This window comes from Phyllostomus discolor, chromosome 12, assembly GCF_004126475.2.
Source record: "Phyllostomus discolor isolate MPI-MPIP mPhyDis1 chromosome 12, mPhyDis1.pri.v3, whole genome shotgun sequence".
NCBI lineage: Eukaryota > Metazoa > Chordata > Mammalia > Chiroptera > Phyllostomidae > Phyllostomus > Phyllostomus discolor.
Window position 1 is genome coordinate 53,140,898 of NC_040914.2, and position 25,462 is coordinate 53,166,359.

Below are 25,462 nucleotides of genomic sequence, written 5' to 3' on the forward strand. Positions count from 1 at the left end.
CAACAACCGTCCTCAGGGTTTAATGTGTTGCTACGCAATTATTAAGCCTTGACAGGTACAAAGAGTCTTTTGAAATCTGTCCTCACTCCCCAACGGATTATTTGTCCGAGCTGGATCCCCAAGGCCGGCTTTCACACGCTCTCTCTAACCGCTAGGGTTCACGTACGGGGCGTCCGGGGCTGGAGGCGGAGGCGGGTGGCGAGCTGCCCCAGGTCACACAGCCGGAGGGCAGCGGCGGGGTGCTCGGCGCACGGCCCGCGCTGCCCGGAACGCCTTGTCACGTCTCTGCACCCGGCCCCACCTGCGCCCGAGGTCGCCCGCAAGGAGGGCGGCTTCTAGGAATTGCGGCCCGGAGGTCCGTGTGCACAGCCCTGTGCGCCCGGCCGGGAGCGCTGGGCCGAGAGCGCCCCGCCGCCGCCAGTGACTCAGCGCGGGGCGTGTGCAGGTGGCGCCCGGCCCGGGCGGGCTTTTGCACCCGCCCCAGCTCCTTCCCGCTATAAAGGAAGCCCGCGGAGCGCTGCACTCCAGCACGCCTCCCCGAAGTTCTAGCGATCTGACTTACAGCCGTCCTCGGACTCCAGCCACCTCTTTAGCTCGCCATGGACCCCAACTGCCCCTGCGCCACCGGTAAGGGGACCTGGTCCGGGGCTGGGGACCCCGGGGATCTGTGGTGGAGCTAGACAAGCGATTTGCCACCCCTCCTGCTCTTTCTAATCCCTGGGTTTCAAGGCACCAATCCCTTTCTGAAGCGCTTGGTCGACGCTGCTCTGCGGGCCTCCCATGTACTGAGAGGCGGCTGTGGAGCGGGTTGGTTGATCAGGGACTGGAACCCCATGCTCCTAGCACCCGCGCACTGGGTCAGGTCTCAGGGCCCCTTCTCACGTGCCTTCCTCCCCCCAGGTGGCTCCTGCACCTGCGCCGGTTCCTGCAAGTGCAAAGACTGCAAATGCACCTCCTGCAAGAAGAGTGAGTGGAATCCTCTTTTTTACTCCCTAAATGCACCCCCACACACCTCACTCTCTATTCCACTCTGAGGGGAGCTTAAACAGGGCAGTCAGTGGATGCCCTGTAGGGCGGGCTGACCCCAGTCGGGAAGCATGGGGTTGCTTATTAATCTTCTGTCCCACCTACTCATCTCTGCTGCCTCCTCCCCTTCTCCAGGCTGCTGCTCCTGCTGCCCCGCGGGCTGCGCCAAGTGCGCCCAGGGCTGTGTCTGCAAAGGAGCGTCGGACAAGTGCAGCTGCTGTGCGTGATGTTGGGGGGAGCCTGCTCCCCGCTGTAAATAGAGCAACGTGTACAAACCTGCATTTTTTTTGTACAACCCCGCCCCATTTGCTACATTCCCCCCCATTTTTTTTTCCTATGAAATACATGAATAATAATAAAAGTCGTTGGCTTTACTCTGCCTCTGTTTTCCTTGGCGTGCCCACCAGGGCTGGGGTGCAGGGTGGATGGGAAGTGCAGGGACATGGGCTCTGGACTGAAGCTTTACTTCAGGGGGTATTATTCCACCACGGGCTTAAGGCGAGCCGGTCCATAGCAGTGAGCAGCTCTAAGGGCACTGGGAAGGGAGTACAGACACGTCTCGACCCAGAATTCTCATCCCCTGGTTTCCCTGCCCAACCTCAGTGCCTCATTGGAGTGGAGGCTGGAAAGTAACTAAAGGGGGTGGAAAGCAGCTCTCGACTTGCTTGGCTCCGGCGTGGGCTTAAAAACCCCCCTGTAGTGAAGGATAAATTCTTTTCTTCCCCCTATTCATCCCAGGCCTTCATCTTGGTAAATAGTAATTACTAGGAAATGACTTAAAAAAAAACAATACGAAGCCCACATCTTTAGACTCAACACACAATTCCGATATATAAAGAATAAACAATAAGATGTGAGATTTTAAAGCACAGCACGTGGCTCGTCGGAAGTGTGCACTGAGCCCTGGGAACTTCCTGAAGGCCCCCCGATGTGCGGACCGGAAGCCCCTGGAGCAACGCTGCCCCCGAGGCCCCCATGGGGGACCACCATGCTTGGCTTGCCCAGGGTCATGGATGGGACACCTGCTACCCACCCCCAAGAGCTTGCTGTTTGAACTCGGTTCTGAATTTTCCCATGTCCCTCCCCTGGGCCGGCTGAAACCTGGCCCTCCTCCAAAATCCAGCTGTTGGCTGTTTGAAAGCAGCAAAGTGCCTGCAGGTTTGGAGGGAACTGCCCTGGCTTTTCTCAGTGACAGGGAGTGTGCCTGGGAGTTGGCTCCAGAGCAAGGCCTTGCCGTCAGCCATACGGTGAGGTCAGGCTCTGCAGCTTGGAGGGGGGAGTGACTTGTAGTTAATGACAGTGGTTAGTCCCCCCGCCGCCGCCGCCACCGCCACCACCGGCTGTTTGTGGAGGGAGTTGCTGTTTGATGTAACATCAAAGAGAAAGACAAGCCACGTGCACCGGGAGTCAGGACCATGCTCGCCCACAAGGCTCCGTGTGAAGTGGGGACCACAGAAGCCAGCCCGTGCCAAGGGCGTGGGTTTTGGTGTCACGCCTCATGGTTCACAGCCACACGTGGTCAGGCCCGGACGAATCGCTGAAACTCTCCGAGCCTCCGTTTCACCATCTGCAGAACGGAGACTGTATCTCGGAGTGAGGAACAAATGATAGTGCCCGGCCTGGGGGTTCATGCACAGCGGCCGTTAGGGTCCCTGCGTCCACAGGGATGTTCGTGGGAAGAGAATCCCTTCTAGCCCCTGGGTTTAGAAGCCTTGCTCTGGGTGGGACGTAAGGGCAGGGTTACAGATTTGCTGAGCTGGTGCGCACACACTGTAGATGCCCGCCTATATGAGCTCCCCGGGACAAGACACTGCCGCAGCATTTGGACAGACATAAAAGCCTTTCCCACCCTGCATGTCGTGTCATCCACACAGGAGGCAGCGAGACGGAGAAAGTGCAAGTGCTGACGTGGCTGCGTCATTTTCTAGAGCAGTTCAGCCGCCTGCCCCAAAATAACACAGCCCAGAAGTCGCAGGTCCGAGCCTGTCCTGCAGGTGGCTGCACCAGCTGGCCACGGCTAGCTGGTCGTGATGTCACTGGACGCTAAGTTCTGCATCTCACAGGGACGACTCGAAGGGACTTTTGAGAAGAGCCAATGGTGCCCCTGGCTCGAGAGACGGGACATGGATGCCCAGAGGTGTCGCAGCTACGCAGATGGCCAGCTGGCACATTCTCGCCACAAATGCCTCTGAGCCAGGTTTCGGCGTCCTGGTCTTCCACGGGAGGGCAGGGGGAGGGCGGCGGGCGGCGGCATGAGGCTGCTGTCAGCCTGCGGGAGCGCCTGTCCCACCTGTGTCACCCAGACCCGTGTGACACACCCTCCATGTAGCTAGGTGTCCTCCGCTGTAAAGGGGCCAATGAAACCACGGGGGTCATAAGAGGGAGTGAATTGGAACCTAATCAACAACAACAATAAAAACAAGCAAAATATAACCAAAGACACTGAAATAGAGAACAGGCTGACAGTGACCGGGGGAGAGGGGAGGGAATTTCAGGGGAAGAGGGGAAGGGTTTACAGGAACAAGTATGAAGGACACACGGACAAAAACTAGGGGCGGGTGGAAATGGGAGGGAGGAGGGGAGGGCTGGGTGGGTGGGCTGGGATGGGAGTAAAAGATAGAAAATTGTACGTGAACAATAATTAAAATAAAATTATTTTTAAAAAATAAATAATAAAGAAAAAAAGAGTGAGTGAATCCGTACATGGGCAGAACCGACCCCGGGCCCCGCACGTGGGGAGCCGCCTACAATGCTGGCTGTTTCCTCACGAGGCGTCCACGGAGCCCAGGGGGAGGCATTGACCTCCGGGCACAGAAGCCGAGGCCAGCGAATCCTGTGTCGTTCTCGCTGACCCCGAGAACACGCGACTGGCAGGTCAGACAGAGCCCTTCTCGGCCCCCCCCAAACTGTGATGGGCACAAAAACCGTCTAGCCCCGAGGACGATGCCCGGCGTCTCCCCAGAAACCCAGACAAACCTGCCATTTTTCTCTGCCGCCTCCACCACCTTGGACTTGGAAACGGTTCCTGTTTTCTTAAATGTATGTACGGGGAAAGCAAACCATTGTACCACTGCTAGTGAGAATCTGTCTTACGCAAGACGTTGGAGATAGCCCGACGATTTTATTGTTGTAATATAATTATATTACTATTATTATACCTATTTATATTGTTAGTTATTATCTATGATTACTATAAATAACTATATATTTCACGGTGGCTCACGTATCGCCGCCGTGGCTGAGCCGGCAGCTGGCTGTTGTTAAACCGGCTTCAAAGGATGGAGGACAGCAGTCAGCAGACCTCGGCCACAGGCCGGCGACTCTGGGAGCTGCCCTTCCCTTGGGAGCCCAACTGGAGTCCACGAAGCACGCGAATTCCCAGGGACGTCCCCGTGGACAAGGAACTCAGAGTCCTTGTGTTGAAGAGGTCCTTTCGGCTGACTGACAGGGTCCATCCACCAACGTGTTTCCCTTGGAGGGCTGGAGTGAGGGTGCAGAGATGCAACGTGATGGAAAGGGGGCTGGCCGGGCACCTGCTAAAATGCTGCGTCCTGGTTGGGAGGGGAAGCTGCTTTTCCTGCCGTGCTTTTCTTTTTCTTTCTGTTTTTTTTAAAGATTTTTATTTATTTATTTAGTTTTAGAGAGGGAAGGGAGGGAGATAGAGAGAGAGAGAAACATCAGTGTTACTGGGGGTCATGGCCTGCAACCCAGGCATGTGCCCTGACTGGGAATCAAACCTGCGATGCTTTGGTTCTTAGCCCACGCTCAATCCACTGAGCTACACCAGCCACGGCCTGCCTTGCTTTTCAAAGTCAGGTCTTCGCGTCTCCTCGAGTGATCCCTCTCCGGGGGCAGCCCCTGCTGCAGGAGCCTCCAGGAGTGGGGTGTATCAACAGGCTGCGGGGAGCACCAGCGTTTTCTGCCAAGGATGTCCACACGCGCGCCCGTGTGTCCCCGCAGGTGGAGACCGGTGGGAAGGGTGGAAGGAGCAGAGGCCGGTGTCGCCGGCGGAAGTGCTGTGTGCGGCAGAAACGGGGCTGAAGGCCCGGTGTCGGGAGACAGGGAGAAGAAACGCGGGCGGGAGGCGGAGTTCCACTGCCCGGGGTCCTCTGCACACAGCGCCCTCCGGGGTCTCCGCCCTTCCTGCCAAGTCCAGGACGCGAGTTGGGGGGCGGGGAGCAGGGGAGTTGCACGCAGGCTCCTGGAAGGAGCAAAGCAGAGGACAGGTCCCGGGACTGGGTGGAGAGACGTCAAGGGTCGCAGGGGCTGGGTTTCAGTAACAAGGGCCTGCGGCTGCCCCTGCACAGAACTGGGAAGGGTCAGGCCTGAAGGCTGAACCCCGCCACACGGTGTACGAGCCCCTCACGTGATCAGGCGTCAGCGGTGCGGCCCGCACGTTGCGCACGGAGCCCAGCAGGACTAGGGAAACGATGCGCCCGGCCCCGCCAGGTGCGCCCGGCCCAGCCAAGGGCGCTGCGAGCAGCGCGGATTCTGCCCGGCCCGGAGGCAGGGCAAGGGAGAGGCCTTTGCGCCCGGGCCGCCCCTTCTGGCTATCGAGTGAGCACGCGGGCTCCGGGGCGCCCCCACGCGCTGCCCTAGCGCAGGTGACTCTTCTCCTCCAGCTTTGGACCCCCTGCCTCACCTCTGATGGAAACGGACCCCAACTGCTCCTGCCCAGGTGGTAAGGGCCCCAGGCTCTGGCACTTAGGACACCGGCTTCCCAGTCCCACCACGGTGCCCCTGGGTTGAGCGGAGGGAGTATTTTGAACTTGAGGAGAGGAAGTGGACTCCTGCAGAGAGAGTGCAGGCTCTGTGCTCTCTCCCTGGCCAAGAGCATTCCTCCCCCCTCACCTGCCCCCTCCCGTTAGAGTATTTCCAGCCTCCTGAGGCCCAAAGCTGTGCTGTTCCTCATCATCGGGTGCCCCGGGGCCTGCTGGACCCAGGACCTTAAATTGTCTGTGGAATCTGGGAGGCAGGGGCAGTGTGTCTTCTGCGCTCAGGACAAATGTCCTGACCCTCAGACCCAGCCTGACTGAACTGGGTCTGGAGCTGGGACCATCCCTGCAGGGTGAATACAGGGGAGTGGGCCACACTCCCCGGCACAGGGGCACAGGGGCACAGGGGCGGAGGAGCTGGCGGAGGCTGCACCTGTCCTGTGTGGGGCAGGAGCTGCCAGGGCTGGGCCTGACGGGGAGGTGCAGGGAGGATTGTGATCGCTGCCGTCTCTCCCGCATCACACATCTCACTGCCCGGCTTTCTCCTCCCCGCAGGCGGTGAGCCCTGCACCTGGCCGGCTCCTGCACAGGCAAGGACTGCCAATGCACCTCCTGCGAGGAGAGTTGGGGGCCTTCTCCAGGAACTTGAAGGCGGGGCTAAGGCAAGAGAGGGAACCCAGAGCTGCATGGTTCTGGGAGAACTGGTCTTCCTTTGCTCCTGGGACCCCGTCATGTCCTCTGCAGGCTCTGTGCCCTGTCCCGGGCTTGGATGGGGCAGGACAGCCTCCTCGTGGTGACACCCAAACCCCGAAGGTCTTACTACTTGTTTCATGAGAGAGCACGCATACTATGGGCCCCGCCCCGCACCGGGGCCCAGGGCTTGCCCCAGGCCTGCTGCTGGGCAGGGAGGTGCTTGGTGAAGCCATCTCCAACCTCTCATTTCCCCCGCTGCCCCCAGGCTGCTGCGCCTGCTGCCCCGAGGGCTGGGCCAAGTGCGCCCAGGGCTGCATCTGCAAAGGAGCATCAGACAAGTGCAGCTGCTGTGCGTGATGTTGGGGGGAGCCTGCTCCCCGCTGTAAACAGGGCAATGTCTGCAAACCTGCATTGTTTTCAATCCCCCCTGACCCGTTTGCCACATTCTCTTTTCTATGAAACACGTGCAGGATAATGCAAGCAGCTCACTTTACTCCGACTCCGGTTCTTTTCCTGTGCATGGGCGTGAGACATTTTTGCCCACCGGAGCTGGGTGGGAGACTGGGCCAGAAGTGCAGAGAGCTGAGCTCCGCATGGAAATATTCGTCCCCAACAAATGGAGTATCTTAGGGCCAGCGGGTGACTTCATCTTCTGTCCACGGCACAGCCTTGGGCCCCCAGCTACGAGGGCTTGCTTCTAAAACACGGGGGCTGAGTGCCGTTTTTTCGTGTCTAACACTCATGGATGTCGAGTGTTGTCAAATAAAATAAATTGCTGAGGAAAATTTGAAAGGACAAAAACCCATATACAAAACTCATTCTGAGATTCAACACACGCAACTGCAATACATGTATGAAGAACCGATGAGAAAATTAGATGTTTATAGACACCGTATACACGTTCATCGGAAGTGTGCCCTGGGCACTTGACACAAGTCGCAGACCCCCCAGTGTGTGGCACGCACAGCCTCGCAGAACCATGCACACCCCCGACCCCCGTATCCCCACGGGCAATCATCACTCTTGGCTTGCCTGGGGTCTCTGAGAGAACCCCTGCCCCCCTCCACACCCCGAGAGCTCATAGTTGTGGGTTGGCGTCCAATATGAGTCAGGCAGATGCCTGCCCCTCCCAGACCCAGCCTTTGGCTACTTGGCACCAGCAAAGAGACCAGGGCTTTAGGGGAACTGCCTGGTGTGCACTTGAGACCTGGCTCCAGATGAGGGAGTTTGTGTCCATCTGCCCATGCGGGGAGATGGGGGCGGGGGGAGTCCCACTGTTTGAGGGGCGTGGTGGTGTTCATTAGACAGGCCCTGAGTGACTTGTAATTACTGGCGACGGTTTGTCCCCGCAGGCGGGTTGTGGAGGGAGCTGCTATTTGATGTAAAATCAAAGAGAAAGATGAGTCACTTGACCAGAGGCAGGCCCCTGCTTGCCTGCAGGGGCCCCGTGTGAAGAGGCCTGGCGTCAGGCCTCCCGGTTCACAGACCGCCGCGCCACTGCCTGGCTGCATGGCCGGGAGAAGGCCTTTCCCCGTTTGTAGAAAAGAAATGATGTCTCTAAGAAGGGATAAATGATCGTGTCCAGGCTCTAGGCGAGGGTGTGATGAACAGTGGCCATTAGGGGCGCTGTCCACACTGACATTCGTGTGGAGGGAATCCTTCTAACCCCTGCGTGCTCTGGAGAAAGGAAGGCTCACTGGTTCTGAAGCATTACTCTGGGCTGGAGGCTATCGTTGGCCTCGAACCTTGCTGACCCCGTGCTGTGGGAGTGGGGATAACCTGCGATAAGCCCCCTGGGACAGGACCCGGCCTTGGCATTGGGACAGGCACAGAGCCCTCCCCACCTCTCCTGTCATTCGCTCTGCCCAGGAACCAGTGAGAAAGTGAAGGCTGGGGCGGGGGGGGGGGGGGGGGGGGGGCTGGAATGATTGTGGCACCTGCCAGGGGGTTAACCTGCCCGGGATCACACAGCCCGTCGTCAGAGGTCTGAACCTATCCTATAGCCGACTCACCCCCTGCCCACAGGCGGCTGACCAGGTGCCTCTGGGCGTTAAGTCCTGCCTGTGGTTATTCGGGGCTGGAATGGTCCTTTGAGATCATCCTGTTGTGCTCTTGGCTGGAGAGACGGCAAACGGGAGCCCGGAGAAGTCACAGGCTACGCATGGGGACCCGACTGCTCCTCACTGCTCTTCCCACCGGCTCTGGGCCAGGTGTGCAGCGTCCTTCTCCTTCAGGTGATGTCACGGCACCGGGTGGCAGGTGAGGGCATGATGCCGCAGATGGCCGGCGTGGCACTGGTAGCTGAGTACCCGCCTGGGGCTCGGTCTCCTGCACCGTGCAAGGGGACATAACAAGCGTCTGGGTCTTAGGCTTGACTGACTTAACACCTGCAGTGAACCCAGAACGAAACCTGGCGCGCTGTGGGCACCCTCTAATATTAGCTGTGACTTCATGTGCGTCACTCATCGCACGGAGGCATTCTCCTGCGTGCAGACAAACACGCCTGGCCTGGCGTGCTCGCTCTGCGTCCTGAGCTGTTTTCACCTGCCACGTGGGTGTGGGGCCGGGGGTCGAGAGGAGGCGGGGCCCTCTCCCACAAAGAGGAATCCGCACGGGGGGTGTAAAGCTTGAGCAAGACAGTCCAAGGCGCATCGGACACCGAAGGAGTCGCCGTCTCCGCTGCCACCTGCACCGGCGGTTCACCTAACAACTTTTCAACCATCTGTATTTCCATGAATACGAAATGCGAACTCCTTACCGCCACTGGAAATGAGAATCGGTTTACTTCTAAACATAGAAGGTAGCCACAGAGTCATACACACACACACACACACACACACACATCCCTTTTGTGTCACTTTGTCACTCCCAGGATCCAGCAGGGCACCAGAGCGCTGGCGAAGACATACCTCTGGGCCACAGGGAAGGCTCCTTCTGCTTCCTTGGGGGAGCGACGGGGGTCAGACCCAGGGCACCCCTTCCCAGCACCGTGCCATGGGTTCCTTGGGAGCCCCCTGTGCTGTGTGTCATGCTAGGGTCCCCCTTTAAAGTTGTTGTCAGGGTTGAAAGAGCAAAAGTGATGAACCAAGCCTGCTGCGATGCAATGGTAATTGTCATGAACACTGGGAGGGGAAGAACTTTTGTTTGTTTGTTATTTGAGCCAGGTCAGCCTCGTGCCTGCAATGACCCCTTCCCTGGGGCGCGGGGAAATTCCATGCTTTGGGAACCTCCATCCTGGAGTGGGGCGGCCCTGCTAGGCTGAGGAAAGGCCCCGGAAAGTTGAGGACCCCGGCGATGTGCCCATTCACGGCTTTGGTCCTTGAGAATGGAAGGAGAAAGGCACCCCTGTTGTCCCCGTTATAGTAAACAGGAAACGCGCAAGGACAGACAACAGTGCGAGGGTGGGGGCGATGAGGGAGTGACGGGCTGAAGGTCACGTTCACCACGGGTCCGTGCACACAACTCCTGGGCTCCAGCCAAGTCAGGATGTGAGCACAAGGCTGGGTTTGCGCACGGCTCCCGGGAAAGGTGAACCTGAGGACGGGGACTAGCGGGCCAGGGGTGGGGAAGACCGCTGGGACTCAGGCGCTGAGTTCCCGGAACTGCCGGGAACAGGGGCAGCGGCCCCACGCGGAAAATTGGGAAGGGCCGGGAGCTGGAACACCGCGTACCAAACAAGCCCCTCCACGTGACCCGGGGCCAAAGGCGACAAGGGAACGGTGCGCCCGGCCCGCGCAGGTGCGCTCAGCCCAGCCGAGGGCGCTGCGGGCTGCACGCAGCCCGCTGGGCGGGGTGCAAAGGCCAGGGCGGAGCCTCTGCACCCGGGCCGCCTCCTCCGGCTATAAAGGGAGCTCGCGGGCTCCTAGGCGCCACCACGCTACGGACAAGCGGACGAGCACGATTACCTATTCTCCTCTTGCTTTGGACCCGCTGCCTCAACTCAGACCGAAATGGACCCCAACTGCTCCTGCTCCACTGGTAAGAATCCTTCCCTCCCCAAGCTCTGGCCTTAGGTTGCTCCTTTTCCAGGCATAGGACCAGTGCCCTTGGGCTGGACTGGAGCAAGGAGTATTTCGATTATGGCTGTAGGGGCTCCTGTAGTTAGCTAGTGTCCTTCCTAGCCAAGCCGCTGAGAGCATTCCCAGTGCCCCTCAGCCTCCGTTTCCATGTTGAGGGTGCTGAGGCTCCACGTGGCCGTCCTCCAGGTCCGCCAGCGGGTAGGGGGCTGCTGGGCTGGAACCCAGTGCTCTGCCCAGGCCTCCGACCTGCCAGGGAGGTGGGGACATGGCCTGTTGCCAGTTCAGGACATGCGACCCTGGCCCCAGGCCCAGTCCACCAGGGCTGTGTCTGGAGCCTGGATCTCCCTTTGGGGTAAAATTTGGAGGGAACCTATTTTCCTGGTACTAAGAGAGAGGGAGTGAGGCTTGTCTTTATATGCCCTGAGTGGGACAGGAGCTCCCAGTGTACGGTCCTCACAGGGGTGTGTGTGTATGGGGTGGGGGGAAGTGCAGGGAGCGACTGGTGACCAGCTGCTGTCTCCTCCATATCACACATCTCACTGCCCACTTTCTCCTCCCCACAGGTGGCTCCTGCACCTGCGCCGGCTCCTGCACGTGCAAAGACTGCAAATGCACCTCCTGCAAGAAGAGTGAGTGAGGGGCCCTCTCTGGGAACCTGGGGGCGGGGCTAAGTCAGAGGAGGGAGCCCCCAGCTCAGTGGGCTGCAGCAGACCGACACCCCTGCATCTCTACCCCAGCCCCCCTGCCCCGCCCCCTTCCCCTAGCAACTGAGTCAGAATCAGCTGAGAGAGCCCGAGAGGCAGTTGAGTCCAACTTCTCATCCTAGAACAAGACACTAAGGTCCAGAGAAGTCACCACGTAGTGTCAAGAGGAGCCAGAACTAGAATCTGTCTCCCAGTGTAGCCTTCTGACCCCTATAGTATCCTGAGCACTCCAAGCACTTGAACTTGGCTTCCCTGCCCTGCCCGTGCAGCCCTTTCCTGTGGAGCCAGCCCAGAGTTCCCCTGACTGCCCCCCCCCCGCCCCCACTCTGATCTTGAGGACTTCCCTCACCTCATTCACTCTGTGGTTCCAGGAGGCTGGGGGCTGACCCCCACCTCCCCCCCTGCACCGCCTTTCCAGGCTTCCTGCCCTGTATGGACTCCAGGTGGCAGGACCTCCTTCTCCCTTTTCTGAAGGTGCCGCCAGTAGCCCCAGGACAGCATATGCCATCTTGAGCCCCGGGGCGTCTGGGGCTGGGAGGAGTTTGCACCAGGCCTGCTGCTGGGCTGGGCGGGGAGGTGCCTGGCGAAGCCATCTCTGACCTCTCGTTCCCCTGCTGCCCCCAGGCTGCTGCGCCTGCTGCCCCGCGGGCTGTGCCAAGTGCGCCCAGGGCTGTGTCTGCAAAGAAGCAACGGACAAGTGCAGCTGCTGTGCGTGATGTTGGGGGGAGCCTGCTCCCCGCTGTAAATAGAGCAACGTGTACAAACCTGCATTTTTCAATGTTTTTTTTTTCATAAACCCTGAACCGATTGCTATGTTCCTTTTTGTATGAAATACCCGAATGACAATAAACTTATCTATACACTTCTGGCTCCAGGTACCTGATGGTGTTCTGGGAATATGGGACTTGGGTCCCCCGGGGCTGTAGGGGAGCCAGGTGGAGCAGGGTGGAGAGGGGTGGAGGGAGCTGGCACAGTAAGTGGGGGTGGGCAAAACCCTTCCTGTTGTCTGGCCTGCCCTCGGCTCCCCCTTTGTGAGCATTTTCTCTACCACCCCTAGAGTTAACTAGTCCCTGCCCTTTCTGTGTATCTGTGTCACTCTGTGTATTCATTGGTGCACCATCTATGCTGTACCTACTGAATATGCCAGCAATGGGCTCTCACTGGTGAGGCGGCATGAGAGACAGGCTGCTGGGGAGAGACAATTACCGCACAGGAGAACAGAAAGGCTAAGACGGAGGACACCACGGGGGTGAGCCTGCGTGGAGAGACCTTGGCACTGAGTAAGCAAAGGGTGTGCAGGAGATACAAGGCCAGTGTATCTGGGCCTGTGTGTGAGGGGTGTAGTTCAAGTACACAGGAGGGCAGGGTGGAGGCCACGTGCTTCGTTCATCCGAATGACTTCCTAACCTGGGTACGCAGCTGAGTCACTAGGCGAGGTAAGAGGGTGCCAAGCCACCACCCCACATCCCCTCTCAGCCCCCCCACCCTGCCTGATTTCTCAGGTCTGAGACGGGCGGCACCCCGCTGACACAGAGCCATGGGACCATGTGGTGAAACACAGTGAGCTGCTGCCGGGAAGTGTTTGTGCCCCAGTGGGTATTTGAAGCCGAAACCTTTCACATGGGACTGTCTGCACTGGTGGCCAGGCCAAGAGGGTGCCCCAGGCCTCCTCGGGGCCCACACTATGAAAACCACGGTGGAGTGGGTGGGCTGGCATCCCGGCCGCTTTTTCCTGCCCAGAAAGCCTGGCACGGACCTCTCGGGGCTGGAGCAGGAGTGTGATGCGGCTCTGCCTCCTGGCACCGAGGTTGCTGCTCTTTCCCAACCCTGCCCTCGCCCTCGGGAACCACAGCTGCCAAACCTCTCCGGACGGGGACATGATGTTTCCGCTGCTCCAACAAACACAGGAGCCGTTTCACTCTGTCCCAGGGCCCCGTCTCCCCAGGGGTGGGCGGGGCATAACCGTTAGGGATGTCTGTTGGAGACATTCATTCATAATCGTGCTGTTCTAATTTGACGTGGCTGCGTCAGAATGCCCTCTGGAACCCCAGAAGTGAACGCCCGGTGTGACTGGGAAAGCCGTTACACGTGTCGCCTCTGCAGCCAGACCCCCGGGCTGGAACCGTAGCCCCACTACACAGGCAAGTTCTGTGGCCTGTCCGGGCCTCACACGTCCCATCTGGGAAGGGGCACAACAGTAGTGCCTACTCCACAGGGCTGTCGTGAGGTTAAGTGTGTCTAGCGCGGTCTCTGGCACAGAATAGGGGCTTCCTAAGTGCTCCTTCTCTCTAGGCTAGGCCTGACCATCAGTGGGCGATCATTAAGTGCTCTGGATTTGATTCAAGGAGCATCTATTGGACCCCTACTGTATGTAAATCACTGTGCTGGGCACAGAGAGGGAAGATGACGGATAAATAAGATCCCAGCCCTTCGTCGGAGGAGGTCTCATTTCAAGGCCCCGTTGAAGTCAGAAAACATTTATTTTTCACGTCTAGATGCAGCTGCTGAACACGCCTGACTCCAGGAGGACGGCTCCACCGCATGCCAACCCTGGGACGGGCCGCGTGGGAGACGAGCTCAGACAGAGGTGTGGAAGCCTCCGGAAGAATGAGTGATTCAGTCTGACGAGAAGGCCTGGAGGAACCCCACTCCTCCCTCCCTTCCTTCTCTGGATCCTCTGGGCCCCGAGTCCAGGCCTGTGGACCTTGCAACTCAACCCTATGGCATTTCCTCGCTCCTGCCCCCTTCCCACACCTGGTCCCAACGCCCGCAAACTTTACCCTTAATCTTTAGCTTAATCCCACTGGTTGTAGCCAGGGAGTCTGGAGAAGATGTGAGTGGGACAAGGGGCTTCCTCCGGGTAATCGCAGGCCCACTCCCAGGGCCCGAGGCCCTGAGGGCAGAATGGGACAGGGCCCACATTTCCCCTCCGGTCCTGGGCCACGTTCCCTCTGGCCTGGGCCTGCCCAGACTCGAGACACACCCCTGGGTGAGTGGTGTTTTCTTTGGGAATGAAGTGTTTCCCACCTGCCCTTGGGGCATGCCCCTCTCAGGCCTGGGAAACCCACCTTCCCGGCAGGGATTCCGAGCTGGTGCCTCAAGTGGATGAGGTCCTTACAGCCCTGAAGTCACAGGGCATGGGGCCCTGTGCGCTCCAGGCTGGGGGCTGAGGCGGGGCAGTGAAAAGTCGAGGCAACATCCCCACAGCCCAGCTCCTCTGGAGGGAAACTGCCCTAAGAGCGCATGTGCACAACGCCCGCAGCTCTCCTCCCAGCCCTCCCGCCCACCCCCGCCCTGACGGAGGGAGAGGGTGAGAAAAGGCTTGGGGATGGAAAGAGAGCCTCGATCGTTTTCCGATATCGTGGAGCCGTGGAGGGTGAAGCAGCAAGGGACCCCTGTGATGGGGGCTGGTCACCGATTCTGGCACGGGTACCTCCCCGGTGCCGGGCCGGGGACAGCCCTGAGCGGTGGAAATAAATTGTGCGTTTACGCACACGAGTGCATCTATTTACTATAGATTATAACATAGAGGACATTTAGAAGAAATAACACAATTTAGGAAAATAATGAGGATCCCGCCACTGGACCCCCAATGCGCGGACGAACATGCTGTGTAACGGGGCGTCCCGATCCGCCCCCCACTCCCCACCGCGTCAGCCGCCCTGGCAGCTCGAGGTGGGGCAGGGTTGACACTCTCCAAATGGGAACAGGGCTTGGTTTATCATTTGCTGATGTCTAGACTCAAGACTGCGGGGCAGTAACTGTCAATAATGCAGATCAGACCTGAACTGGGTAACCATTGCACTATAAAAAGCACAAAAATCTGAGGAAATGTTTTTAGTATTTGAAAACTGCAAAGAAATCACTCGTGCCATTTTCAAGAACAAGTCAAGCTACTACATGCATCTTCCGGTCACAGGGCCCTCATCCCACGGTGCAGAACGACCCCCCAACCACTCACTCGGTGTGGCTGTACAGGGCTGACTCTGCCCCTCCCCAAAGACCAGTCCACGACCCATTCCCGGCCAATCAGAGTGATGGGCAGGGAGTCACATGACCCAATGCAGGCCAATGAGAGTGAATTCCAAGGCATTTGCTGGACCCCTGGAGCAAAGGATGCTCTGTGTGTGGGGGGGGGGGGGGTTGCTAAGCTGCTGGAAGCCACCACGTGGAGAAAACTCCCCTGAGTGGGACACCAACAGAGGACAGCAGGGCCAAGACCTGGGGAGAGAGGGTCCTGGCGTCATTGTTGGAGCACCCACACCCAATGAGCGGGAACAAGATGCACCTGGATTCTCAGTGCAATGATTACATTCTTTCACTCAAGCCCGTTTCCCACGGGCTTTTCGCCTCTTTAACGAGCAGAGAGCACCAACAGGCAGGTGCTTTGAATGGCCCGTCCCGGAGCCTGAGCTCCAGCTTCTGGAATCCCCGGGCTAAGAGGCGCGTGGAGGGACACAGGCGTCCGGAGATCGGCGTCCCAACCTTGATTCACACCCTCTCAGGGGTCTGGTCTCAGGCCAGTTCCTTCTGCTCTTGGAGCCTCAGTTTCCCCGTTTGTTGTCTCTTCTCAAAGGCGTGCGGAGGCAGAGTGAGAAAAGAGCGTTCTTGTTGAGCTGCTGACAGCATTTTTCCTCCTGCTGGGGGCACCTGCGCTCAGCCCGGAGCACTCCGAGTGGTGCGCCCTGGAATGCCCCCACCTGTGGTGGCTTAGTCCTCCACAGCTTCCCGGTGCGCTGCCGAGAGGTTTATTGGCTAATAGGCAAGCGCGTGGGGCACGGAGAACACCAGCCCTGGGTTTTATGTCCGGTCATGCCCCTTACCACCTGTGTGACATTGGGCAGTTTATTCATCCACCAAATGGGATCGTGACGCCTAAATAACACCATGCGCAGCATACAGTCGGCGCTCAATAAATGGCGGATATTATTCACCAGAGCTCTGTGGCTTTCTGCCAGGTTAACACTGATTCCGAAGTCTGCTGATATAAAGTGGGGAGGCTCACCCAGCACTGTACAAGACCACGGGGGCTTCAGACGTGCCTCCTGTGTCCTGACTTGTTTTCCTTTGACAGGTGCATGAGTTCATGCGCTTCTCCCGGAATAAAGAACAATTATTTGGGAAGGACAATGGGCGCAGACACAAGGTCACAGGGTGAACAAGTGCTGGAGAACACCCCCTCCCACCCCCCCGCTCATGGCCTGGGGCCGTCCTCACAGCACCCCCTCCTGGGCAGTCACATTGCAGCCCCAGCCCACGGTGGTCCTGTTACGTATCTTTTACTGTAACTTAAAAATTATGTTAAAAGAAAAGAGAGAGAAAAACTATTGTATGGCGCCAACAAAAGTCAGAGAGCCAGCCTTGGCCACCCTTCAGCTCCTGGTCAGGGTGTCCCCCTCTGGAATGCTAGCTCTGGCCTGTGCCCCCTCCACCTCCCCAAATTCTGCTCATGCTTCGGGGACTGGCCCCACCCCTTTTCATCCCCCCAGGCGGAGGGTCTGGGGCCGCTGTCCTGCACGGCAGCAGAGAGCCCCTGGAGAGCCACATTCTCCAACGCGTCACAGCCCCACCCCATTGTAATCTCTGTTGGTCCTCTTCACCCCTTTCTATGACCTCGCCCGCCAGGTGGGCGTCTGCGCTTTCAGCCCCCAGAGACTGTCAGTTTTGGGGGGGACAGCGATGTGGTCTATTTTCCTGTATTCTCGTACAATTCAGGGCTGTAGGGTTCCTGAGTGATTCCTCCGTGCCGGACCCGGGCCAGGGGCCAGGCTACAGAGAGATGAGATCCAAGGAGCCTTGTCTCCCTGCACCAGGAGCAGGACTTTGTTGATTTAATCTGGGGTGTCTCAACCTGGGCACCATCGACACTTTGGGTCAGAAAAGTTCTTTGTGGGGGCTGTCCTGTGCGTTGTAGGGTGTTCGGCAGCATCACAGGCCTCCAGCTACTGCATGCCAGCAACCCTCCCCCCGCTGTAACAACCAAAAATATTTCCAGACACTGCCAAATGTTCTGGGGGAGAAAAATAACCCCCCACTGAGAAGTGGTTTAATTCATCGATTCATTTATCTAGTACAGCTTTCCTAAAAACCGAGATCCCAGATAAGGTCAGGGGGATCGTAGACCAGTCGAAAGCGAGATACAGTTTCCCCCTCCCCCCACCAAAATCAGCAGCCTAATTGAAATCTGGTGGCCTAGAATTCTAAGTACTCCATCTCCAGATGTTGTAAATCCCAGCTCTTCAGTTCAAATCAGCAAAAAGCTTGACTTCATTTCTTGGTGTTTGCTGCCATCTTATGGTCATTTTATTTATTGCAGGCCGTTTCTCCCCCAGCCTCCATCGGCCCATTTAGTGTCAGGTGACAACACTCCTGCATCAAAACATTCAAACAACCTGACTTGCTGTCCTCAGGTGCTAGCAGTTCTCAGCTCACGGCCACGACAGCACGAGAGGTATACCGAGGGGCCCTCGGGAAAGTAGTTTGCAATTAGCTGGTGTACACCAGTTTTCCAAGGGCCTTGGTGTGAGTGTTTAGGGTGCCCCCTGCCATTCCTACCTTTTCTTTGACTAAAGACCCTGTTTGGGCTGTGTTTATAATGTATGACCAAGTGCATTTCCAGTCATTTGGTGAAGACATTTTTGGGAATTTTTCAGTATACTTGAGGATAGTTACTCCCCACTAGGGTACCATAAAATGAGGATGTCTGGCACTAAGACAGTGTTTTCCAAATTTATCTGACATTGGAAATAAACAAAGTGATGTCATAGGCCTAAGGTTGGGCCCCCTCCTCCACCCGAGACTGTTCACAGCAAGGAGGTCTGGGAACCTCGGTGTCATGGGGCGTCAGCTGTTGCTATGGTGATTCCGTGTTCTGGCTGACCTTGAGAATGGCGAATATCCCCGTGACTCAGTTTCCAGGCTTGTGCTTCGTACTGTCCCTCTGGGCCCAGATACAATGGTTATTCAGAGGTCACTCTTGGGCAGCAACCAGGTGCTGCAACTTATGCACATTAATATTAAATATTAATATGCATAATATTTAATAGTGATACCGGCGATGTTTCAAGAAGCTTTGAGAGAACTCAAGTGAGTGCAGCCAGAACTGTGGAGTGTTCCCTGCACAGCACCCAGACGCATCCTGGGAGAACAGGTCACTCCTCTGATTCAAACCCCCCACTGGCTCGTCGTTTCTCTCGGAGTGGAAGCCCAAGTCCTGACACTGGCTCACAGCGCCCCCCTCACTCCCTCCCACCAGCTACGTTTGCCCAGCCCTGTTCCTCAGAGCCATGAAGGATGTGCTGCCTCAGGGCCTTTGCACCGTCCATTCCCTGTGCTTTAGATGCTGTCCGGGGCTCCCTTCCTCGTCTCCTTCAAGTCTTCGCTCGCCCCCTCCACCTCAGAAGCTCACCCAGCCCCCTGTGTTTGTATCTGACATTTCGTGTGTCTCCCCTCACAGAATGCACCCTCCATGAGGGCAGGATATTTTTTAATGGAAACGTTCTTGCTTCCTGCAGATGATGCCCAGCAGGGTGTGTGCATAGGAAACAGGTCATGCAAGGCAAACTTGCAAATTGAAAGTCTCTTTCTTTGGAAATAGGGACATTATTTCAAGGAGACCACTTATGAGCCACTCTGCAGTTACTGCAAAAAGGTCTTGTAATGATGGTAAAAATTGTTCAATCGTTTTTTACTTAGCCTAGGAAGCCATAAAATGATCTCGCATCTTGGTTTTACAGGCACGGATGAGATCTGACCTGTATTTCATATCCTCTGCGTGTTACTGTAAGGGCTCCTTCAGTCAAGGACAAAATGAGAACAGGGAGGGTACTTAGAGAGGAACCGACCTGGATTTCAGAACCACCCCACAGCAGAGTAAGTGCCAAAAAATGAACAGGGATTCCTACGATGGCTTTAATAAAAACAGGCATTTAACCATCAGTGGTTCTGGGGCCGGTGTCAGATGTGGCCTCTGAAGGCCTGGGAGTGAGCCCTGTCTCCGCTGCTTACTGGGTGTGCCCCTGGGGGCCACTCCCAGGGCCCAGACTAGCGCCCTGCACACAGATGCTCAGCCAAGAAGATGCTCGGCAGGCGGGGAGCAGAGACGCCTTTTTGCCAAAATAGATAGCAATGGGTCCTCCCTAAACATCGCCAGCTGGTGAACTAAGCCAAGGCGAGATAAGCAGTCTCAGGGAATGCTTCCCCTGTCCAGCAATGTTACAGAAGCACGGACCACCGAGACAGCGCCTCACACAGAAGCTGGCCCTGCCCCGCTACGCCACGCCACCGTTAATTCCGTTTGGGCCAAGTGCGGGGGTGCCAGTTCTATTTGAGAAATTCAGGCTCCGGCTTCCAGCGTGGTTGATCATTTCGGGGCTGGAGCCTCGGTTCTGAGAAGCCTCTGGCTGGTGGGTCTTGCAGGATCTTTTTCAACTAACGCTGACCGAGCGCCCCCTGGTGGGCATAAGGCGGAACACGCCACGCCGCCGCCCTCAGGGCTTCCAGCTGGTGAGAGTTAGGCTCAATTGCAAAGACCTGTGACGCCTAGGGGTGGGATGGGGAGCACCTGGCGGCTTTGTTCTGGTGGGTGGGAGAAGCCTGTACTAATTCTGGAGTATTGTGGCAACAGGCCTTGCCAGAAATGAGGACAGTTCACACTTACTGAGTGCCTGCTGTATACAAGACTGCTCTTAGCCCTTAACAGGTGTTAACTCATTTAATTCTTAGAACAACACCTCCTGGTAGATTATTATTATCCCCACAAGAGTAACCACGATGTGACAGAGGTAATCTCTCCCCAATGTGAACGGAGGGTTCTAGAGTATTGTCATTAAAAAAAAAAGGAGGATGAGCCCTGACCGCTGTGGTAGGATTGGTTGGGCATTGTCCCCCAAAGCAAAAGGTCGTGGGTTCATTCCCGGGCAGGGCGCATGCCTGGGTAGCGGGTCCGGTTCCCGGTCAGGTGTGTGTGAGAGGCAACTGATCGATGTTTCTCTCTTGCAGGCATGTCTCTCTCTCTCTCTCTGAAAATAAATAAATAAAACCTTAAAGGGGGGGGGGCGTTGAGAATGAACTGTGGGAGTCCTCGCAGCCACCCCATCCCTCACTCATTACTATGCTTGTTTGCTGATCATTGTCTCCAGGGTTTTCAGAGGAGGGTTAAGTCCTCGGGTTTCTAAGAGAGGGGGTAACTGAGCGTCTGGTTCTGTTTTCTGCTTTCCCTCTGGGGGGCACTCTTCTTTTATCATCTGTCATTTGACGTTTGTTTTCCCCCCTCCTCCTGAATCTCCAGCTGCAAACACATTTCATACTCAACCACAACAGAGCCCCGGACAGATGGGTCTCAGAGCAGGCGGCCCCACCGAAAGGCCGCCCCTGAAAACAGAGGGAAATTTGAACCAATCAGAAAGATGGGGTCTCTAAGAGGCAAAGTTTCTGCAGAAACTGAAGCCATACCCCGGTCCCCCTGCCCCCTCACCCCCCACCCCCCAGTTCCTTCAGTACACTTTGCACCCGCAGATAAGCCTTCCAACATTTTGTTTTGTTTTGTTTTGTTTTAAACATCTGGAACATGGAAAAGGACGAGAAACCCTGGGGCCCTGTCAATCAAATCCACTTTTCCTTTGGCAAATGCAGCATCAGCGACACATCGCAGCATCTGACATAAACAGAGTGGACAGATGTCAGCAAAGCTGTTTTTAAACAGCAACGATGGAGAGATATATAGGATGGATGGGTGGTGTTTTTTTTTTTTTTCACTCAGTCGTCAATATGTTTCATAACAAATGAAACAACCAGATGTGTACACAAGCCCGCCACCTTCACAGTGTCATCTGAGAGTTAGCTGCTGCTGACTAATGAGAACGTGGGGTTCCTGCCAGGCCCGAGTGGCAGAGCTGGCGGTCGAGGCCACTTGAGGACTTCACTGGGCAGCTCTTCGTACGGTCCGCGGAGGCTTCTAATCTCACCTCGGAGGCTATTGGCCTAAGGACACTGGTCTTGACATCAGCAAACTTGTGTGCAGGCCCCGGTCCGCCCCACTGTCCTGTGTCACCTTAAGTCACGTAATCCTCCCTGAGTTCAGTCTCCGCACCTGCCCTTCCTACCCCTGGTTATTGGAAGGTTCAGGTGTGATATTATTAGAGGCAAATCACTTTTTTTACTTTGAAGATTATTGATCTTTTTATTGGGGAATCATTTAATCCAGTAAAGGGCATACGTCTTAAGCGTACCTCTCAATAAACTTTTACATACGCATTGCCACGCTAGATCAAGGTGTGGGCTATTTGTGGCACCCTGAAAAATTCCGTGCCTTCCTTCCTTCCCAGTCCATAGTTCCAGGAAATACATTGTCCTCTCCTCTATCAACCCTAGATTAGCTTTGCCTGTTCTTGAATTCATGACGTAGTAGGTGCTCTTTTCCGTCTTTCTGTTGCCAGAGTAGCTTTTGAGTTCCATTTATATCGATACAGGGATCACTGGTTCGTTCCCTGCTATTGCTGAGTAGAAACCCGTTGTCCAGCCAGACCAGAGTTCATTCATCCTCCTGCTGATGGACACCTGAGTTGTTTCTGGGCTTGGGTTATCCTGAATACAGCCACCGTGAGGGTTTTTGTCCAAGGCTTTTTGTGGGAGAGTTTTTATTTCCCTCAGGTAAATGCCTAGGAGTAGAATGATAGGGTCCTAGGGTAGGTGTGAGTTTAACATTTTAAGAAACTGCTAGTTTTCCAAAGTGGTTGTGTAAATTCCTATTCACCTTAGCGGTGTGTGAGAATGCTACTGCCGCTACACCTTGGTCATGCTTGTCACCATTAAATTGTAGCGCCCTCTACAGGGTAGGGGGTATTATTATCATTATTACTAGGAGTGAGGAGAGAGTGTAGGGATTAATATGGGGTCTGGAGTCATGACTGAATCATTGTCCCATGCTGGGCTTACCATATGGTTTTAAGGAAGCCACTCACCCCCTCTGGCCTCATTTCTTGCATCTGTGACCTGGGGCTGCGAATAGTGCCTCTTTCAAAGGGTCGTTGTGAGGGTTAAATGAGAAAAACTGTGTAGACTTTAGAATGGGGTATCGCACGGAGGGAGCGCTCAGTTCATGATTGCTGTGGTCTTCGTGCATGTATGAGCCTATTCCTGAACAGATCCCAGTTGGAGCGCTTCAAATGTCACGTGTCGGTCAGGAGCTGTGACAGTGACCCTAAGATGACGGCCCATGTTATAGGGTCGGAGCTGTCTACCGTCTTGGACCAGAACCATCTTTGCTCCCCCAAGATGGTGTCCACAACGAGGACAGCAGGTCCGGGGGACAGGAAGAAGATCTGAGTCCCTGGGGATTGTGAGCTGCTGAATCGACCAATCCAACGTCCAACTGCCCCACTTCTCATTAGGTTAGATAATAACTTTCCTTCTTAGTTAGGCCATGTCAGGGGATTCGGAGCTCAAACAACCTGACTGCTACCGGAAATGATCCCAGCATTCCTCCACTGAGCCTGGGTTTGCTCTCAGCATCCTCAGCACGGGGCTGCTGGCGAAGCCGACCAATTCATGAACAGCAGCTCACGTCCTAGAGAGAGCCGATTTGCCGTCCCTGGCAACGCCAAGTCACCTCTTGTGTGGCTGAAACTAAACCCATCTGGAGTGCAAAGGAAGAAACTTCCTTTTTAAGCTTTTAATGACTTCGAAAGACGACGGCTGATCACTCCGCCACCGTTCGCAAAGCTTTATGTAATTTGCTGCCGCCCACAAAGAGCCCATCTCTGGCAGTGCAGCTCGCGAGAGAGACGGTCACAGAACTGGATTCTGTCTGTCACTCAGGAACTGTATCTCGCTTTCCTTCCACGGACCACGTGCTGGGGATTGTGGGGAAAGTTAAAGAAGTACAAGTTCCAGAGGGCGAGCAGTTGAGGGAGGAGAAGTGATATGACCTCTGGAGAGCAAAAATAGTTACTATTCCACAGGGGAGGAATAGTTCACATGTTCATTTTAGTATAATGACTAGTGTATGTGTGGCAACGTGCACAAATCTTCAATGTGACGTTCAGGGAATTTTAAAAGAGTGAATACATCCATGCACCCAGCGTCCAGAGTAAGAAAGAGAACATTAACAGACCTCAGAAGATTCTGTCTTTTCCCTCTCTAGTCAACAGCCCTGCCCACCTTCAAAAGAACCGCTGTTCTGATGCTGTGGAAATTCTAGTTATATTGTTCTGCTTTTTCCTCTGCTTAGGCATTTTTAAATTGTATAAGGCACTGTTGTACACATATAAAAGAATTTATTTGTAATATCTAATAACAAACAATATGCAATCAATGCCTATGAACCAACTACCTACCCCTAGAGCTGGAGTATATCCAAGATCTTACATCTTCTCGTGGGGTCTTCCCTGTGCCCCTTTCTAGCCCCTGGAGATAATTACAATCTTAAATTCCCTGTTTATCATTCCAGTGTTTTCTAGTTATGCCTCTATGCATAAACAATACCTTGTTTGGTTTTCCTTGCTTTTTAACATAATTAGGAAATTTGAGTCCACACTATATATGAACTGAAGTCTTCTGGCAGTTGCCTTGTCCATTTAACATTGTTTCGAAGGTTCACCCATGTTATTTTTGTGGCTATTAGCTCACATATTTTTCACTGCTGTGTAATATTTCATTGTGATAGTACCCACAATTTATCCACTTTGTGTTCATGGACATTTAATTTATTTATTATTTTGTTTTGCTGTTGTGAACTGCGCTGCTATTAAGAAGATTCTTACCCATATTTCCTGGTGCATGTTATGTGTAAGAGTTTCTCTTGGGCCCTGACCAGTGTGGGTCAGTTGGTTGGTCATCATCCCACAAAGTGCAGGGACACTGGTTCAATTCCTGGTCAGGGCACGCACCTAGGTTGCGGGTTTGGTATCCAGTCAGGGAGCATAGGAGAGGCAACCAATCCATGTTTTTCTCATATTGATGTTTCTTTCCCTCTCTCTCTCCCCCTTCCCTTCTCTCTAAAAATAAATAAAATCTTTTTTTTAAAAAGGAGTTTCTTTTGGGTATGAATCTAGGAGTGGAATTGCTGGGTTTTATGATATGGAAATATACAGCTTTAAAAGGCAAATGTCCTGATTTTTCTTTGGCAATGGTTTACCAGTATTTCTCTGTCCTCAAAATTCTTCTTTACCACCCTAGCTGGCATAGCTCAGTGGATTGAGCTTGGGCCTGCGAACCAAAGGGTTCTGGTTTGATTCCCAGTCAGGGCACATGCCTGGATTATGGGCCAGGTCCCTAGTAGGTGGCGTGTGAGAGGCAACCACACATTGATGTTTCTCTCTCTTTCTCCTTCCCTTCCCCTCTCTCTAAAAATAAATAAATAATCTAAAAAAAATTCTTCTTTACCTAAAGGAAAAAAGCAACATAAAGTTATAAAACACTACTCAGGTGTCAGATTATATATAAAAGCTCAGCTATTGTCTGACCACAGCAGGATCTAAATAAACATTTAATGTTTTTAGGACAAAGGCCATCCTCATGCATATCGTCCGTCAGCACCAATCATTGATAAAGAACCCACAATATGCTGGTGTGAAGTGTTAAGACAAACAAAGCTAAGCACTAAGTAGAGTAGTACGGGCTTATTTTAATCAGTAATATACGATTGTAATAGGGAAAAAAAGTCCAGTGTGAACCGAACTGAACTTTGATTTGTACAGAGGTGACTGGATGTCTCAGTGGGGGAAGGGAGAACCAGAGAATGGGGACGCAGGGGGGCAGTGAACAGTGGTGGGAAAAATTACAAGTGAGAAGACGATGCTGGTCCACAACAAAGACACCCAGCCAGGTGTGAGTCTTACCCCACCTGTCCTTGCTCATCCTCTGCCAGTCATTCGCCTCTTCCTTCTCTTCCTTAAACACTAACCTTGTTTCCCCGTGGAGCCTTCACTCTGTTCCCTCTGCTTGGAATGTTCTAAAGCCAAGATTTTGCAAGGCTGACCCTTTACCATTTATGTCTCAGCTCAGACGCCACCTCCTCAGAGGCCTTCCCTGATCATATCAGCGGACTCCCTTCCATCACCCTGCTTTTTCCGTCCTAGCCCTCCTTACAAACTGGCAGCCATTGATCGTATTTTGCTTCCCCCACTACCCTGCGAACTCTATTAGGGCCGGGATATTTTCTGTCGTAGTTGTCACTGTAACCCCAACACCTAGATTAGTGCCTGCCACTAGGACGACGTTCAATAAAAGCTAAGAAATCCGCGTAGGTAATCGTGGAATCTCTTTCTCCGAGCAGCGCCGTCTGTAACCACGTGGAATGATAAGA

At 55.0% G+C, this 25,462-nt stretch overlaps 2 protein-coding genes and 1 long non-coding RNA gene across 3 annotated transcripts; 2 read left to right on the top strand and 1 right to left on the bottom strand.

The window, feature by feature from the left end:
* Positions 1 to 456: 456 nt before the first annotated feature.
* Positions 457 to 1,400, top strand: LOC114488279 (metallothionein-2A). Its single transcript, XM_028501982.2, has 3 exons — positions 457 to 627; positions 901 to 966; positions 1,162 to 1,400. The coding sequence occupies exons 1-3, from the start codon at positions 600 to 602 to the stop codon at positions 1,251 to 1,253; spliced, it is 186 nt and encodes a 61-aa protein (XP_028357783.1). The 5' UTR covers positions 457 to 599; the 3' UTR covers positions 1,254 to 1,400.
* An 8,851-nt stretch (positions 1,401 to 10,251) lies between these two features.
* Positions 10,252 to 12,021, top strand: LOC114488278 (metallothionein-1C). The gene is made up of 3 exons (XM_028501981.2): positions 10,252 to 10,412; positions 11,017 to 11,082; positions 11,782 to 12,021. Exons 1-3 carry the CDS (start codon positions 10,385 to 10,387, stop codon positions 11,871 to 11,873), a joined length of 186 nt encoding a protein of 61 aa, XP_028357782.1. The 5' UTR covers positions 10,252 to 10,384; the 3' UTR covers positions 11,874 to 12,021.
* Positions 11,384 to 24,468, bottom strand: LOC118497483. Its single transcript, XR_004900005.1, has 3 exons — positions 24,456 to 24,468; positions 18,566 to 18,573; positions 11,384 to 11,461 (listed from the first exon to the last, which is right to left on the bottom strand). It is a non-coding gene; the product is annotated as an uncharacterized LOC118497483 (long non-coding RNA).
* Between the last annotated feature and the right edge of the window lie 994 nt (positions 24,469 to 25,462).